Source organism: Orbicella faveolata, unplaced genomic scaffold (assembly GCF_042242905.1).
Source record: "Orbicella faveolata isolate gen_17 unplaced genomic scaffold, um_ofav_v1 contig_46, whole genome shotgun sequence".
Classification (NCBI taxonomy): domain Eukaryota; kingdom Metazoa; phylum Cnidaria; class Anthozoa; order Scleractinia; family Merulinidae; genus Orbicella; species Orbicella faveolata.
This window is the reverse complement of record NW_028301576.1, coordinates 3,749,626-3,763,130: the sequence shown is the minus strand read 5'-3', so window position 1 is coordinate 3,763,130 and position 13,505 is coordinate 3,749,626. Positions and strand designations below refer to the sequence as shown.

At 39.1% G+C, this 13,505-nt stretch overlaps 1 protein-coding gene across 1 annotated transcript; it reads left to right on the top strand.

Moving 5' to 3' along the window:
* The first annotated feature begins 2,010 nt into the window (after positions 1-2,010).
* Positions 2,011-3,027, top strand: LOC110063612 (histamine H2 receptor-like). Its single transcript, XM_089277110.1, has one exon. It carries the CDS (start codon positions 2,099-2,101, stop codon positions 2,990-2,992), a length of 894 nt encoding a protein of 297 aa, XP_089133236.1. The 5' UTR covers positions 2,011-2,098; the 3' UTR covers positions 2,993-3,027.
* Positions 3,028-13,505: the final 10,478 nt, after the last annotated feature.

Below are 13,505 nucleotides of genomic sequence, written 5' to 3'. Positions count from 1 at the left end.
TTAGAAAACACCGCGACGAAAAAAAGGGAAACAACTTGTTTACTTTGATCATCAGAATGTAAATTCTCTCTGCTTGCGCCATCATTACGTCAACAGCTCGTGCTAGTTCGTTCTGTGTTTCTATCGAGTTATAGAAACACGATTTTTAACCAATCAGCGCGCGTATTTTCTTATAATGTGTAGATTTAGGCCAGCCTAAAAGCGTAGCTCTTGGGCCAGGTTGTTCAGAGGCCGATTAAGCTAACCCAGGAAAAGGAAGAATTTTGATTTGAGTTTTGTAACTTTGCGGTGAGGTTTTCTGTATATTGTTTGGCCTTCTGATTTGAGTTTTAATAATCACCATATACACAAAACAAAGTAGCAGAATATTTACTCTATACATTTGTATAGAGGAAAAAGTTATAATTCGGTTAACTTTTAATCCTGAGTTAGAAAGTGAAGAATGATCATTTTTTTCAGGCTTCTTCTTTCCAATTGCTTAAATTGGCGCTAATTCGAGGTTGGGCGCTTATTTGAATAAATACGCTACTTTTACTTCTTTGTTTTATATTTATACTAATGCAAAACTTTTATCTTCACTTTTAAGCTTAATTGATAATGAGCAAAGTTCGGTCGAGACGTCGCGCGACCGTTAGTTTTTACTTCAAAATCAGTTGAAAATTTCAAAACCGTGGATAGTGTTCAAAACCGTGGATAGTGATAGTGTTCAGTTTACAGTTTTGTATTAGCTGCCACGTTTTCGCTGTTTTAACTCAAACTAAATAAGCTGTGAGTTTTATTTTGGGTCACAATTTATTTCTCCAGCAGCTCAGTGGTTAGAGCGTCCGGCTAGATCACGGAGGGTCGAGAGTTCAAATCTTATCTGGTATTCGGATTTTTTGCCTATTTGAAGTCATTTCTACATTTAATAAAATTTATTTTGGTGACTGTTTTCGAAGGCGTTTTGGAAATAAAATTGATTACTGCTTAGTTTGATGATATTTTATTTCCTAGTGCTATGATAATTGCTCCATCAGAAAGTTTTATACTAAATGCGAACTTAACGTTGATTGAAACATTTCATTATTAAGAAACGTGTTTACTGTGTTGCGTTGGTGCAGATTTGAACAGCCTACGACACGTTTACTTTTTCATCCCACTCGAATTTTGAAGGATGTTTAGGTGCTTAACAGAAGCAATATTATTCCACAGTAACTGAAATTTGAGAAAACAATCAATTGAAACACGTGCGGAAATTTTCTCAACCTATCAGAATCATCAAACGAATTTCGAACACGCGATTGTTGATTTAAGTGAAAAAAAATTTTGTCCTTAAACTTAATTCGACGCGATGTAAAAAGCTATTCATTAAAAAATGAAATAATAAATATTTTGTTTTCTTCATATAGCCTCGGTTACAATTTTTGTCTGGCAGTGGCCTTGTTCAAACGATTGTACTTGCATTTTTCTATGCAATGAAGTTCGACTGACACCTCTATTTAGATCGAGGGGGACCTTTTGAGGCCCACACCAAATTTGAAACTTTAAAAGCATCAAAATCAAACTCCAGATTTGGTAACCTTTCCATAAAATTGGTTAGCAACAACTTTTGGTATAATATGTCATCGGTAAAGGATCTTGGTGTTTTCATAGCTACTTTTGCCGATTTGGTCGATTTTGACTATTTTACTCCAAATTCCTAACGTTTCATAAAGATCATGAAATCCTTGATGACGGACTAAGATCGCAGCTCTTTAAAAAATGATGGCGTCATTTTATGCTATGGTAGGTCGTCGTCCCATGTCATGGACCTCGAAGGAAATATGTTTGGACTTCCAAAAAGTCCTCCAAGCCTTTTTGCATTAACTTTCGATATTTGGGGATTGCACAAATTGCTGAAAACATACAAAAAAGGCCAATTAAAAGCAACAACAGACATATTGAAAACTGTTTTTGAAAATCCAAAATGACTTCCTGCATATTGCTGTAAGCTTTGAATCCCTGTTAATTTCATGTCTTCTACACTTAGTAAAAGAACCTGACAAAACAAAGTCACTTCCTTCCACAGGCAGACGAGTAATTACTTCTAACAGCAACAAGAGAAAGACAGAGCTCTGAGATGTCTTCACCCGAGTGCATAACCTGGATGACTGTAGGCTTAGCCGAGTCTGTTGCCATAGTAACACTCAACCTCTGTACGATAATTGTTTTTATAAGGAACCGCAATCTCCGCAAACGTAGCACGTACCTGATGATAAATTTGACAGTTACAGATTTGTTGGTTGGAGGAGCTGGCGTCTATGTTCTGTTCTATTGGTTTGGAGTAATCTGTAATGTATGGAAGGGGCATCTAAATGTACATTTGGTAGATTATATAGTAACCAGACTACTTATTGTTTTACCTGGTTTGTCTTTATTAAACATAGCCATTATTGCTTTAGAGCGGGCGTATGCGACATTTCGGCCTTTGAGGTATCGCCTGCTAAAAAAATGGGTGTATGGCCTATTAATTACCTTTGTTTGGGTTTTTATGGTATCATTTACTTCGGTAAATATTAGGTATTTCGGTACATCTGAATATGGAGTTCTTAATCTTTACTTAAAGATTTCATTTAACTTGTTTCTACTTTTGATCATTTGTGTTTCTTACTCATCCATTGTTATTAAAGTCCGTTGTGGAGCGCAGCCTCAACACCATGGTGCAGCCAGTAGGGAAAGAAAACTGACCATGACATTGTTAATTGTGACTGTTGCATCTCTTCTGCTGAACCTACCAGCTGTTATGTTCGCTTTTCTTCTTTATAACGGTAAATTTAAAAAGTCCTTTTCTGAGTGTATTAATATAACAGGTGCACTTTGGGTTTTAATTTATGCAAACTCTCTTGTCAATCCTATATTATACGCTATCCGCATGCCAGAATACAGACCAGCTATAGCTGCACTCTTTCGCAAAAAAACTACACTCCGTTACCGTGAAAGGCGAGCTGTAGATTTACCTCTTCGTGACTTGTAATACATTATGAAGCGCCATTGCGTTTTTCTAATAAATAGTAACAATAATAAAAACAACAATAATAATAATGATGATAACAACAACAATGATAATAATAATAATAATAGCAATAGCAATAACAATAACAACAACAACAACAACAATAACAATAACAATAACAATAACAATAACAATAACAATAACAATAACAATAACAATAACAATAACAATAACAATAACAATAACAATAACAATAACAATAACAATAACAATAACAATAACAATAACAATAACAATAACAATAACAATAACAATAACAATAACAATAACAATAACAATAACAATAACAATAACAATAACAATAACAATAACAATAACAATAACAATAACAATAACAATAACAATAACAATAACAATAACAATAACAATAACAATAACAATAACAATAACAATAACAATAACAATAACAATAACAATAACAATAACAATAACAATAACAATAACAATAACAATAACAATAACAATAACAATAACAATAACAATAACAATAACAATAACAATAACAATAACAATAACAATAACAATAACAATAACAATAACAATAACAATAACAATAACAATAACAATAACAATAACAATAACAATAACAATAACAATAACAATAGCAATAGCAATAGCAATAGCAATAACAATAACAATAACAATAACAATAACATTAACAATAACAATAACATTAACAATAACATTAACAATAGCAATAGCAATAGGAATAGCAATAACAATAGCAATAGCAATTGCAAGATTGTTTGGGGAAACGGAAACTGTGGGATAACTTTACACGGTTTGGCTCCAGAATATCTAAGTTCTAAATTCGAGAGGCGAGAAACCGCAAATAACCTGAGGGAATATGCGAACAAACTGTTTCATTGCCGCGCACAAACTATTATAAAAATAGCTTTAGCTATAGTGGCGCCATTCTTTGGAACAGCCTTTCTTGCGACTTAAGGAAAGCAGAGTCCCTGAGGCAATTTAAACGCCAACTCAAATGAGATGTCTAAGGCACGGCATTCGTGGAAAGCAGCTGTTTTGTTTAATTATTCCCATTATATTAGATATTAGGTATTAAATATATATTAGATTTTTAAGCTGACGAATTGTTAAACCGTGTTTAAATAAAGATTAATAAATAAATTAAATAAATAACACAACAACCGATGCTTTATTGTCTAAATTCCTAGTATAATATATAGTAGGTGACTAAAACCTATGTCATAATTTTTTCATCGTATAGTAATCATTCGAATGTTAGTCATCAGAACCACTTGCCTTAGACATGTTTTCCGTTTTTCTTTTTTTCTTTTGGAAGGGGAAAAGTCAAACACTGCTAACAAATAAATAAACAGACAAACCAACCAACCAACTTACAAACAAACAAACTCAGTCATAACTTTTTTCTGGCCAAGGCCCTGGTCATGTTATAATATCTTGTGTGCGATTATATCCACTATTTCCTGTACTCAACATTTTTAATGATGCCAGGTTAATATCGGGGCAAAAGGTTTGTCCATGATTTGATTGAGTGAATTACTGAGGCGCCTTGATGACAGAGCATCTCGTAATTGACAACCTCTTTAATTTGTGTTCTTTATTGAGTAACAACTGAATAAGGAGTTTACAAAACGAGAAATTACGAGCTGAGAGTTTCCGGTTCGGAACTTCGTCCCAGAATGCTTTTCCCTTCGAAGATGGGAAGGACTGGAAAGGAGACACGAGTAGAACAAAGAACTTTGTCACGCAAACTGCATGTCACGCATAGATTACTTTATCCATGATATATCATCCATGTCAAGGGACGAATAGCAGAATCTACTCACCTACTCAACAGCCTTCTCCCATCCTTCCTATTTTTTGAAGAGTAAAGGGTCGTTAAGTGCCCTTAGTTAAAATATGTCATCATACATTTTTATGTACATTCATCTTTAACTATGGTTAATGCCGTAAAAGTATAAGATAAATAAAAATATACTGCTGTACCGACAAAGACGACAAATACAGGACACGTTATGGGCGTGCAATCAGACGTCCCAAGAGACTGTAGCACATTTAAATTATATGCGAGTGAATGTGGGGTTAGTTGTTGTTGCGTGTGTGTTTTCTGTTGCTTGAAGAGTCGGATCACAAGTCTCGATATAATACTGCCGGATTAAATTGCTATGTCCAATTCTACAAGTGTTCGTTGTTTTACTGGGCCCGTACATTCTAAAGTTACTGCACTGTCATCTTCCAGGGGCACCAGTAAGTACATCGTAGACCTACATGCTCTCACACACTTCCTTAGCTGCCGTAGGATGGTCTTCCTCGTGTTCTTTCGCATGCTTTTGTACTGTAGCGATGGAGAGGAAAGGAGAAGGGGACTATCTCCGAATGTCACTCGGGTCATGCAATAAATTTCCGGTGTTCAATAGTTGCGCCAAAACTTATGATGGGCAATCCCCCAACTACTGTCTTCCTAAAGGTCCAAACTTCAGCCAGGTCTCGGAAATATTCTAATCAGGTTTAGGAGCCGTCGGATCGGTATGATGACAGACATTTAAGAGGTGTTTTTCCGATCAAGCTCAAACGTCAAGATCAGAACAGTCACAGATTCCTGTGGAAAGATCTGCATACTCATCGCGCACCGGAAGTTTATTGCATGATCCGAGTGACATTCGGAGATACCCCTTCTCCTTTCCTCTCCATTGCTACAGTACAAAGGCATGCGAAGCCGGAACACGAGGAAGACCATCCTACGGAAGCTAAGGAAGTGAGTGAGAACATGTAGGTCGACGATGTACTCACTGGTCCCCGGAAGATGACAATGTAGTAAAGGTAAGGAATGAACTTTGCAATCTCCTTTCAAAAAGGGGATTTCAATTGACAAAATGGGCTTCAAATTCTCAAAAGGTTATGGAAACCACGCCTCTTCGTGACAGAGCGCCAACATTTGTGCCGACCACTAAGCCTGAAAAAATGTCACATATTAAAAGCACTGGGTACTTCATGGAACACGAAGGATGACGTTCTGATGTTTACGAACGCTTCCAGTATCTTGACAGAGAAGGACCCTTAGACAAAGAGAAGCTTGATCAGTTTGTACTTGAGGGTCTTCGATCCCATGGGCTTGTTGACTCCATTTCTAATGATTCCAAAGTTGCAATTTTAAGAGTTGTGGACTCGAGGTCTAGACTAGGATCAGCCACTAGACTCAGACATCGCGAACTCTTGGGAGACCTGAAACAGGAACCAGCAAACGTCGACCAAATCAACGTTCCAAGGTGGTTGCTACGAAATCTATCTTCAGTTGATAAAGTTGAGCTTCATGGATTTGGTGATGCCAGCGAATCGAAAGAGCTTATGGGACAGCGGTTTACATCTGTGCTGAGGATAAGGATGGCAAAAGAATCTCCAACCTAGTCATGGCCACGTTAAGGGTAGCACCGCTGAAACGAATCAGTTTGTCAAGACAGGAGCTTTTTGCAGCATAAATGCATCACAGCTAAGCTACTTGACTATGTTATTCAAGCTCTCCAAATTGTGGTGGACACAATATATGGTTGGTCAGATAGTCAAATCACACTTTCGTGGATAAGGAGATCAAGTTCTAATTGGAAAGTATTTGTTGCAAACAGAGTTCAAGATATTCACCAACGAGAGGCACCGAGCCAGTGGAAATTTTGTCCAGGAAGCCAAAATCCTGCAGACCTGGTCACAAGGGGAATTCCTGGATCTACACTCAGAGACTGCAAGCTGTGATGGAAAGGTCCACATTGGTTGCAACAGCCGCGCAGTCACTGGCCTGTTAGTGAAGTGCTGAAAGCAGTTCCAGGGGCGTGTCTTATTGAAGCAAGGAACGAATCTGTTGGCGTAAATGACATTTTTTGTCTAGTAACGGCTTAAGAAAGCATTCCCGCACTGGCATTAAGATATGAAACCTGGAAACGCTTGGTACGAGTAACCGCATGGATCCTAAAGTGGTCACGTTTACGTGGGGAGCCAAAGAAAGGGAAGCTGTCTGCCGAGGAATTTAAAGAATCTGAATTCACTTGGCTGAGAAACAGACAAAGAATTGTTTTCCCCCTGGAAATCTAGGAACTGTGTACTAAGGGACAAGTGAATCAGAAGAGTCGCATCGTTAAGTTGGATCCACAATTTGATCAAATCAAGAAGCTACTTGTGGTTGGTGGACGTCTGTAGTCTGCACAGATTCCAGAAGAAGCCAAGCATCAAATCATAATACCACATGGCGACCCAGTTATAGAGAAATTGATCATGGACCTTCATGTCAGAGCTTGCCATGCGGGTCCGGATACGACTCTAGCCATTCTCCGTCAACGTTTTTTTAACCAACGCCATAGGAAGAGATTTGGGAAGTCCCCCTGATGCACCTCCAAGGAAAGCAGAAGTTTATCTCTCGGAGTGCTTTAGGTACCAGCAGCGAATTCAAAGTCACTTTCGGTCTAATTGGTTACGGGCTCAACTGTTCGCCAGAAGTGGACCCGTACCAAGGAAGAGATACCATTGAAACAAAGCGACGTCGTACTCATATCAGAGGACAACATACCCAGAGGGAAATGGAAACTTGGGAAAATTGTGGACATCTTTCCTGGAAAAGATGGATGAATTAGCACATCAGTACATCAGTTATCGGAAGGCGTATTGCAGGCTCAAGTGTTTCATTCAGTCTATACTTCACTTTTGACCAAACAAAATGATCTTGCCGTTTTTGAATACACCACAAGGAAGAGGTGCACAGATACATGTGATGTAAAACGTGTACGCAGGCCTGAGTTACAAACAGTTTGTTAACGTTAAACTTTTTCATTTTGCGAATTTTACAACACACTCCTGAATGGAAAAAGGCTTTATGGGCTTGTTCGAAAGCTAGACTGCCATCACAAGTAGTTCCTTAATGAGCAATGCCTCATAACATCCTTTCATAATATAACTTCCAAGTTCGGTGGCTAACAGCCACTTTGATAATATTTAGCTTGATTTGAGTGTTTTAATATGTATTTTTCTGGATTTTTACATATATATAGCTATAGTTTTTAGATAATTGTATCTCCATTTTTTAATTCTTTGAGGCCCACAAAATTATTATCTTTTAGCTATTTAGTGTTACCCTCACTAAATAAAGTGTTTACTTACTTACTTACTCACTATTAAGCGCTAAAGAGTGGTTTTAACTTTTGAGTATCACGTCTAAATTGTCTATTATGTGCATTAGGTGGTACATTTACTGCACCTTTCAATAACATGCGAACTCTAAAATTCAAAGCTCAACCGACAAACGCGTTTTTCGTTACCGTCAATCAAGTGTTCGGCGGCTCCTCCCAGCTTCCTACTACTGCCGAACGCCCCGTAATCAAATCGTTGAGCACAGTTCAGACAACGAAACAGTGCTCGGCAGTAGTCGTAGGGTGGGAGGAGCCACCGAACATTTGATTGACGGTAGCGAAAAACGCATTTGTCGGTTGAGCTTTGAATTTCAGGGTCCGCATGTTATTGAAAGGCGCAGTAAATCAAAACAGCGGAAGGATCAGTTCTACAACTAACCAGTACAACAGAGGGCTCCAAAAATTATGAATCTCACGTGAAAAACGGGCGTTCGCCAGCTACAAATGGAGCAGATCAGTAGAGGTTTAACTAAGCACCGTAATTTGTGACCCTACGATAAATCTCCTCTTTTGAACTGCTCCATCAGGACAACGAAGGACAACAGTACCGACCTGACAAGAAAAAAAAAATGTTGTTAAAAGAAACAGTAACATTTGCTACACATATCAGTGGAGACTATGTGGAATGCCTACCTCTTTCAATTTTACATTTGGCTCTTCAGGTAACTATCAGTGACAAAAATAAATGAATCATGTTATATTTCTTATGTTTGTAGTAAACTTGCAGAAGTAAGAAGTTGATGTTATGTTTGCTTTTTAGGCTCATTATGCATTCCCCCTCCATGAAAAACTAGACTTCGAGTAGCCCTCTTCGCTCAATACGTCATACGTGATGCGAAAGAAAACCGTGAGAAAAAAAATGGCCGCACGAAATCCTCCTTTCGCGGGTCTCTCGCCCCCAGGATTTGCGCAGCAATTTTTACCTCGCGGGGGGCAGGGGGAGATAATTGATCAAGGCCGGGGGTAAGGCAGAGGGCACGGTTGTCATCGTAATTCTTAGCCCGCGGATAGGGCTTTTGACTGAACTTGCTTTCTCTGTTGTTAGGCCATTTGAATTTTTCTCTTCGCACGCGGTGGGGATGTTTTTGATATCTGGCTGAGAGGGGCTGGTGCCCAGGTTACAGCTCCCGCTTTGCGTACGCGATCTATGTAGATGTGTCTTTGGAAGCATGGAGGACACCCGCATCAGATAGCTTAAAACATAAAAGCCGGTGCAAAGAAAGCCGCTACAAAACGAAAACATAAGAAAGGCGTAAGACAAGCTAGTTCTTGTAAGGGTATTCTGCATATGAAGACAACTCTGGGGATGTGGATAAAGAGAAACAAGACCTTTGTCAAAAGTTAACATGGCTGCTTCCCCAATTTTTGAAGGAGGCAAAATTTCGTGGATTTCATCGATGGCTGCCTTTTTGGTGGGACGTCACTTGTCTTGGCTTGGAGAAAGATAACATTTCCGATCACGTTCACTGGCTCTGCCTGAAATGCAGTGAAATCTGGTAGTAATATATCCAACACGAGAGACAGTGTTTCATCGGGATATCCAAACACCGAGAAGAGAGTTGAACATACGACGCACAGCGGAGTAGTTTGATGAAATTCGAGGTGTTTGGATAGCCGATGAAACACTGTCCGAGTGTTTGATATATCTCCTCAATCGAAACAAAAACTAATTAAGGAGTACGAGCTAGTAAACGGAGATGTAAAATCGCTAAAATCTATGCTAATTAAGTCCATGTATGAGTTTGAGAAGTAATATATCAAACACCCAAGACAGTGTCACAACATTTACAAGCACCTCGAAGTTTGTCAAAAATGCTCCGCTAACGCGTCTTATCATCAGCTCTCTTCTCGGTGTTTAGAAATGTAGTCAAACATGGTATTTCGTGTTTGATATATTACTTACAAGACGTCTTTATTCAGGGACTTTCACTAGAGGGTGTATTATAGGGGATCACACATTCCGCAAACCGCCATATTTTGTTCCCTCCAAACAGCAGACCGCTTTCGTTTTCTCCCAAAAACCGAAACCGCCCTACTAGTAGGACCGATATCATCATAAAAATCTTTTAACAGTTCATAGCAAATACTTATACGATATATTGGGTCAATAATCGCATATCTCCCCACTAAAACGACATGATCTCAACAACAGAACAAATCTTTTGTTAAGGGAGAGGCTTCAAGCAAGATATAGTTGCCACTCGGTCGGCTGAGCCTCTTAACACTGCTTGAATGATTGCCACAAAAACACGCAAAAACCGAAAACAATTAAACGACTCTGCAGTAATTGACTTCAGCACGACAAACTCAGACACTTTACTCTCACAGTGCCTCTCTCCGCCCAGGTGTAAAAATGGGCACGGGTGAATTTAATACTTGGGGGTTAACCCTGCAATGGACTAGCATCCCATCCAGGAAGGGAGTAGGAATACTCCTTGTCCCTTCATTCTACTGAAATCGGGAATAAGCTCCGGCCTGATGAGCCACTTTGCTTTTAAGGAGACTCAACCTTTACCTTACTAATTTTAGTCTAATAATAAACGACAATGCTCTTTTGTCTTTCCTTTCGTATGCTTTCCTCCCCTTTTTCTTGCATTTGTCTTCGTTTTGCATGTAGACTAATGACCTTGAAGGTAGCCAGACTTTATTAGTAGGGACCTTTACCGGCTGCAGCAAAAGAAGGAAAATTCAGCCTGAGGGAGTACTTGCGTAAATATTATGTTCATACTGCAAATTAAACGGAAATACTGAAGGGCTGTGTAAGAAGCAAGCCTGTATCCTTGTAAAGACGCGAATCAGGCCAGATCAAGAGAAGTTGTAGGTAAAACAGCTATAAAGCTCACGAACGATGAGCGAAACAAACCCGAGAACACCAGAAGTTAAGTGGCAGTCTCTCTAAAAGCGGTCCACTGCATTTACGGTCGGAAAAAAGTTTTCCCTCAAACTTTTCTCAGTGAACTATCTTGGGTCATAAGTAAATGCAAAGACTTAAGTTTTTGCAAATACGTCAAAATAATTTTTTTAGAGCTCAAAACAATCATAGCCGGGAAACGCCTAAATTTGAGCGTTCCAAGAACGGAAAATTGCCTAAATTGACGAGCTCGCTGCTGAAAGACCACCAAACGTAACAAAACATTGTTACTATCCCTACATTGAGTGATCCTTCAAGGATAAGAAATGCACGTTACTTTTGATACATTTTGTTTTGGGGGATCCTGAAAATTTATCTATTACCACCCGTTTTATCACTTTCTGAAAACCTGAGAAAGTAGCTTGTCTTCGCTGGCGTTTATTTCCCAAGTCCAGACCCGGCCGCTCAAAACTCCAACTGAATTCTGCTAAACAAGGATTAGGAAGCATATAAATATAAAAATATCTTGCGCTTTTTATCTTCCTTTCCCACAGCGACTTCGAACTTTCTGTGCTTTGTGCAAATCAGACAGATCATTATGCAAATTAGGTTGTCACGCAAGTTCGCATTCAAAACGCTTTAGCATTGTTACATTTCACCTTAAGTCTAAAATAAAAACGATCACACAAAAATAAAAATTACTAACCGCTTAAGTAGCTGAAAGTGGTGACTTATTTGTTCCCTCGTACCGTGCCGTTATGAAATCGTTGGCAAATGATGTGGCGGCTCCAAAGTATTATGCAAATTTGATTGCCTGTAAAACTTGGTCTATATAATCGGGAAACTCTTTCATGTTTTTGCAGCTAGCTTTTCTTCTAATGACGATTTAAAACAGAAATATTTGTAATTCAATATTTGCATGCACTTAGGCCCAGTTCAGACGTCGTGCTTCTGCCGTGCCGAACTAAATTTCAATTAGGTTCGACGGTAGCACGGCAGGAAAACAACTTTGATTCAGAGGTCGTGACAGAGTCGAACCGAATTCAGGATATACTGATGCCTTGTAACAATTCTCCTCCTAACTCCCCCTGGTAATGCAGCCTCGCCAGAAGACATTAATATATTTATAAATTTTGTTTAGCGCGGCAGAAGCACGACGTTTGAATCGCTGCCGCGCCAGAGTCGCGAAGCACGGCAAGGCTTGTCGAACTCCATTGCTTGCCGAACTTAATTCAAAAGTTTGATTCAGACGCTGTGCTCCTGCCGTGCTTTTGTCGAACTTAATTCCTGAATTTAGCTCGGCACGGCAAAAGCACGACGTCTGAACTGGGCCTGAGGGTTCTGATACTTAAACATGTAAAATTCAGCTTTCAATACGTGTGAAAGGCTTCTACAATGAACTCTGAAATGGACAGTTTGTGACCAATGCATTCAATTCAATGAGCTTCTATTCTGTTTATTATCTTCTATTCGGCAACTGACAGTTGAAAGGCGACATGGCTTAACTTTGTAGGTTTTCGTGGATTAATATATCCGTATCATTTATGAGCGAAGTTAAATATTTAGTAACTTGAAATGGTTTGCGCGGCAAGAATCAATATCAAAAAAAAAAAATCAATTTTGGCTTTTTTTATTACCCGTTGAGGCGACCGCCCAACAACAGGAATAGGCAATTTTATAACTAATTTTGGTGGTCTCGTCTAGCATCAATTTTGTAATTTAATTTTAGGGGCTTTTTTGGTAGGAAATTTCAGTGCTAGTTGTGTAGTGTTAGTTTTGGCTGAAGCCTAGCTTACGTGATTAAATTTTACCACCGTGTTTGACAAATCAGATTAAACGGATACCTATCTCAAAACAAAATGTCGTGCTTTTTATCGCGCACGCGTACAGACCTTTGTGGGGTTCAATAGGAACATCGGGTATCATTAGCTTACTTCAATGCAGTGACTCCATAGAAAGTCACCTTGCTTCCATCCATTTGTCACGAGAGACCATAACAGAGGGACAGCTTATCTTGGCGAGGGCTGGCCTTTTTGATTTAGACGGGTCGCTTGTCGCGCAAATGTCCGTATGCGCCAAGCACAGGCGCGCATATGGCAAGTTCTGGCGACCCAGAACAGCCCGTCAGTATCCAGCACATCGAGGGCGTCCTGGTAGGAGCCAGAAAAGGGCAAAGAGCCGATATTCAGTGAATCTTGAAATGGCTAAAGCCATCAAATGTATGGTGTTCTTGTCCAAGTCGATTCAGGTGCGTACAACAAATTGTAACTTTCTTACATACCTTTTGTTACATAACACATGCGTTAAAACATTTCATCGTTTTTCTTTGCAAAATAGTTTACCTCAGTTTTAGATTTTTATATGGGACAGTTTTTCATCCAGACATTGACTTCGCAAAGTGAAAGTTCAAGCGGAGCAAGAAGGACGGAGGCAGAATCCCTGAAAAGTACCTCACGATTGCAAATGG

What these genes read in the sequence shown, in the direction of transcription:
- LOC110063612 (XM_089277110.1), top strand. Translation starts at nt 2,099, where the DNA reads ATGTCTTCACCCGAGTGCATAACCTGGATGACTGTAGGCTTAGCCGAG.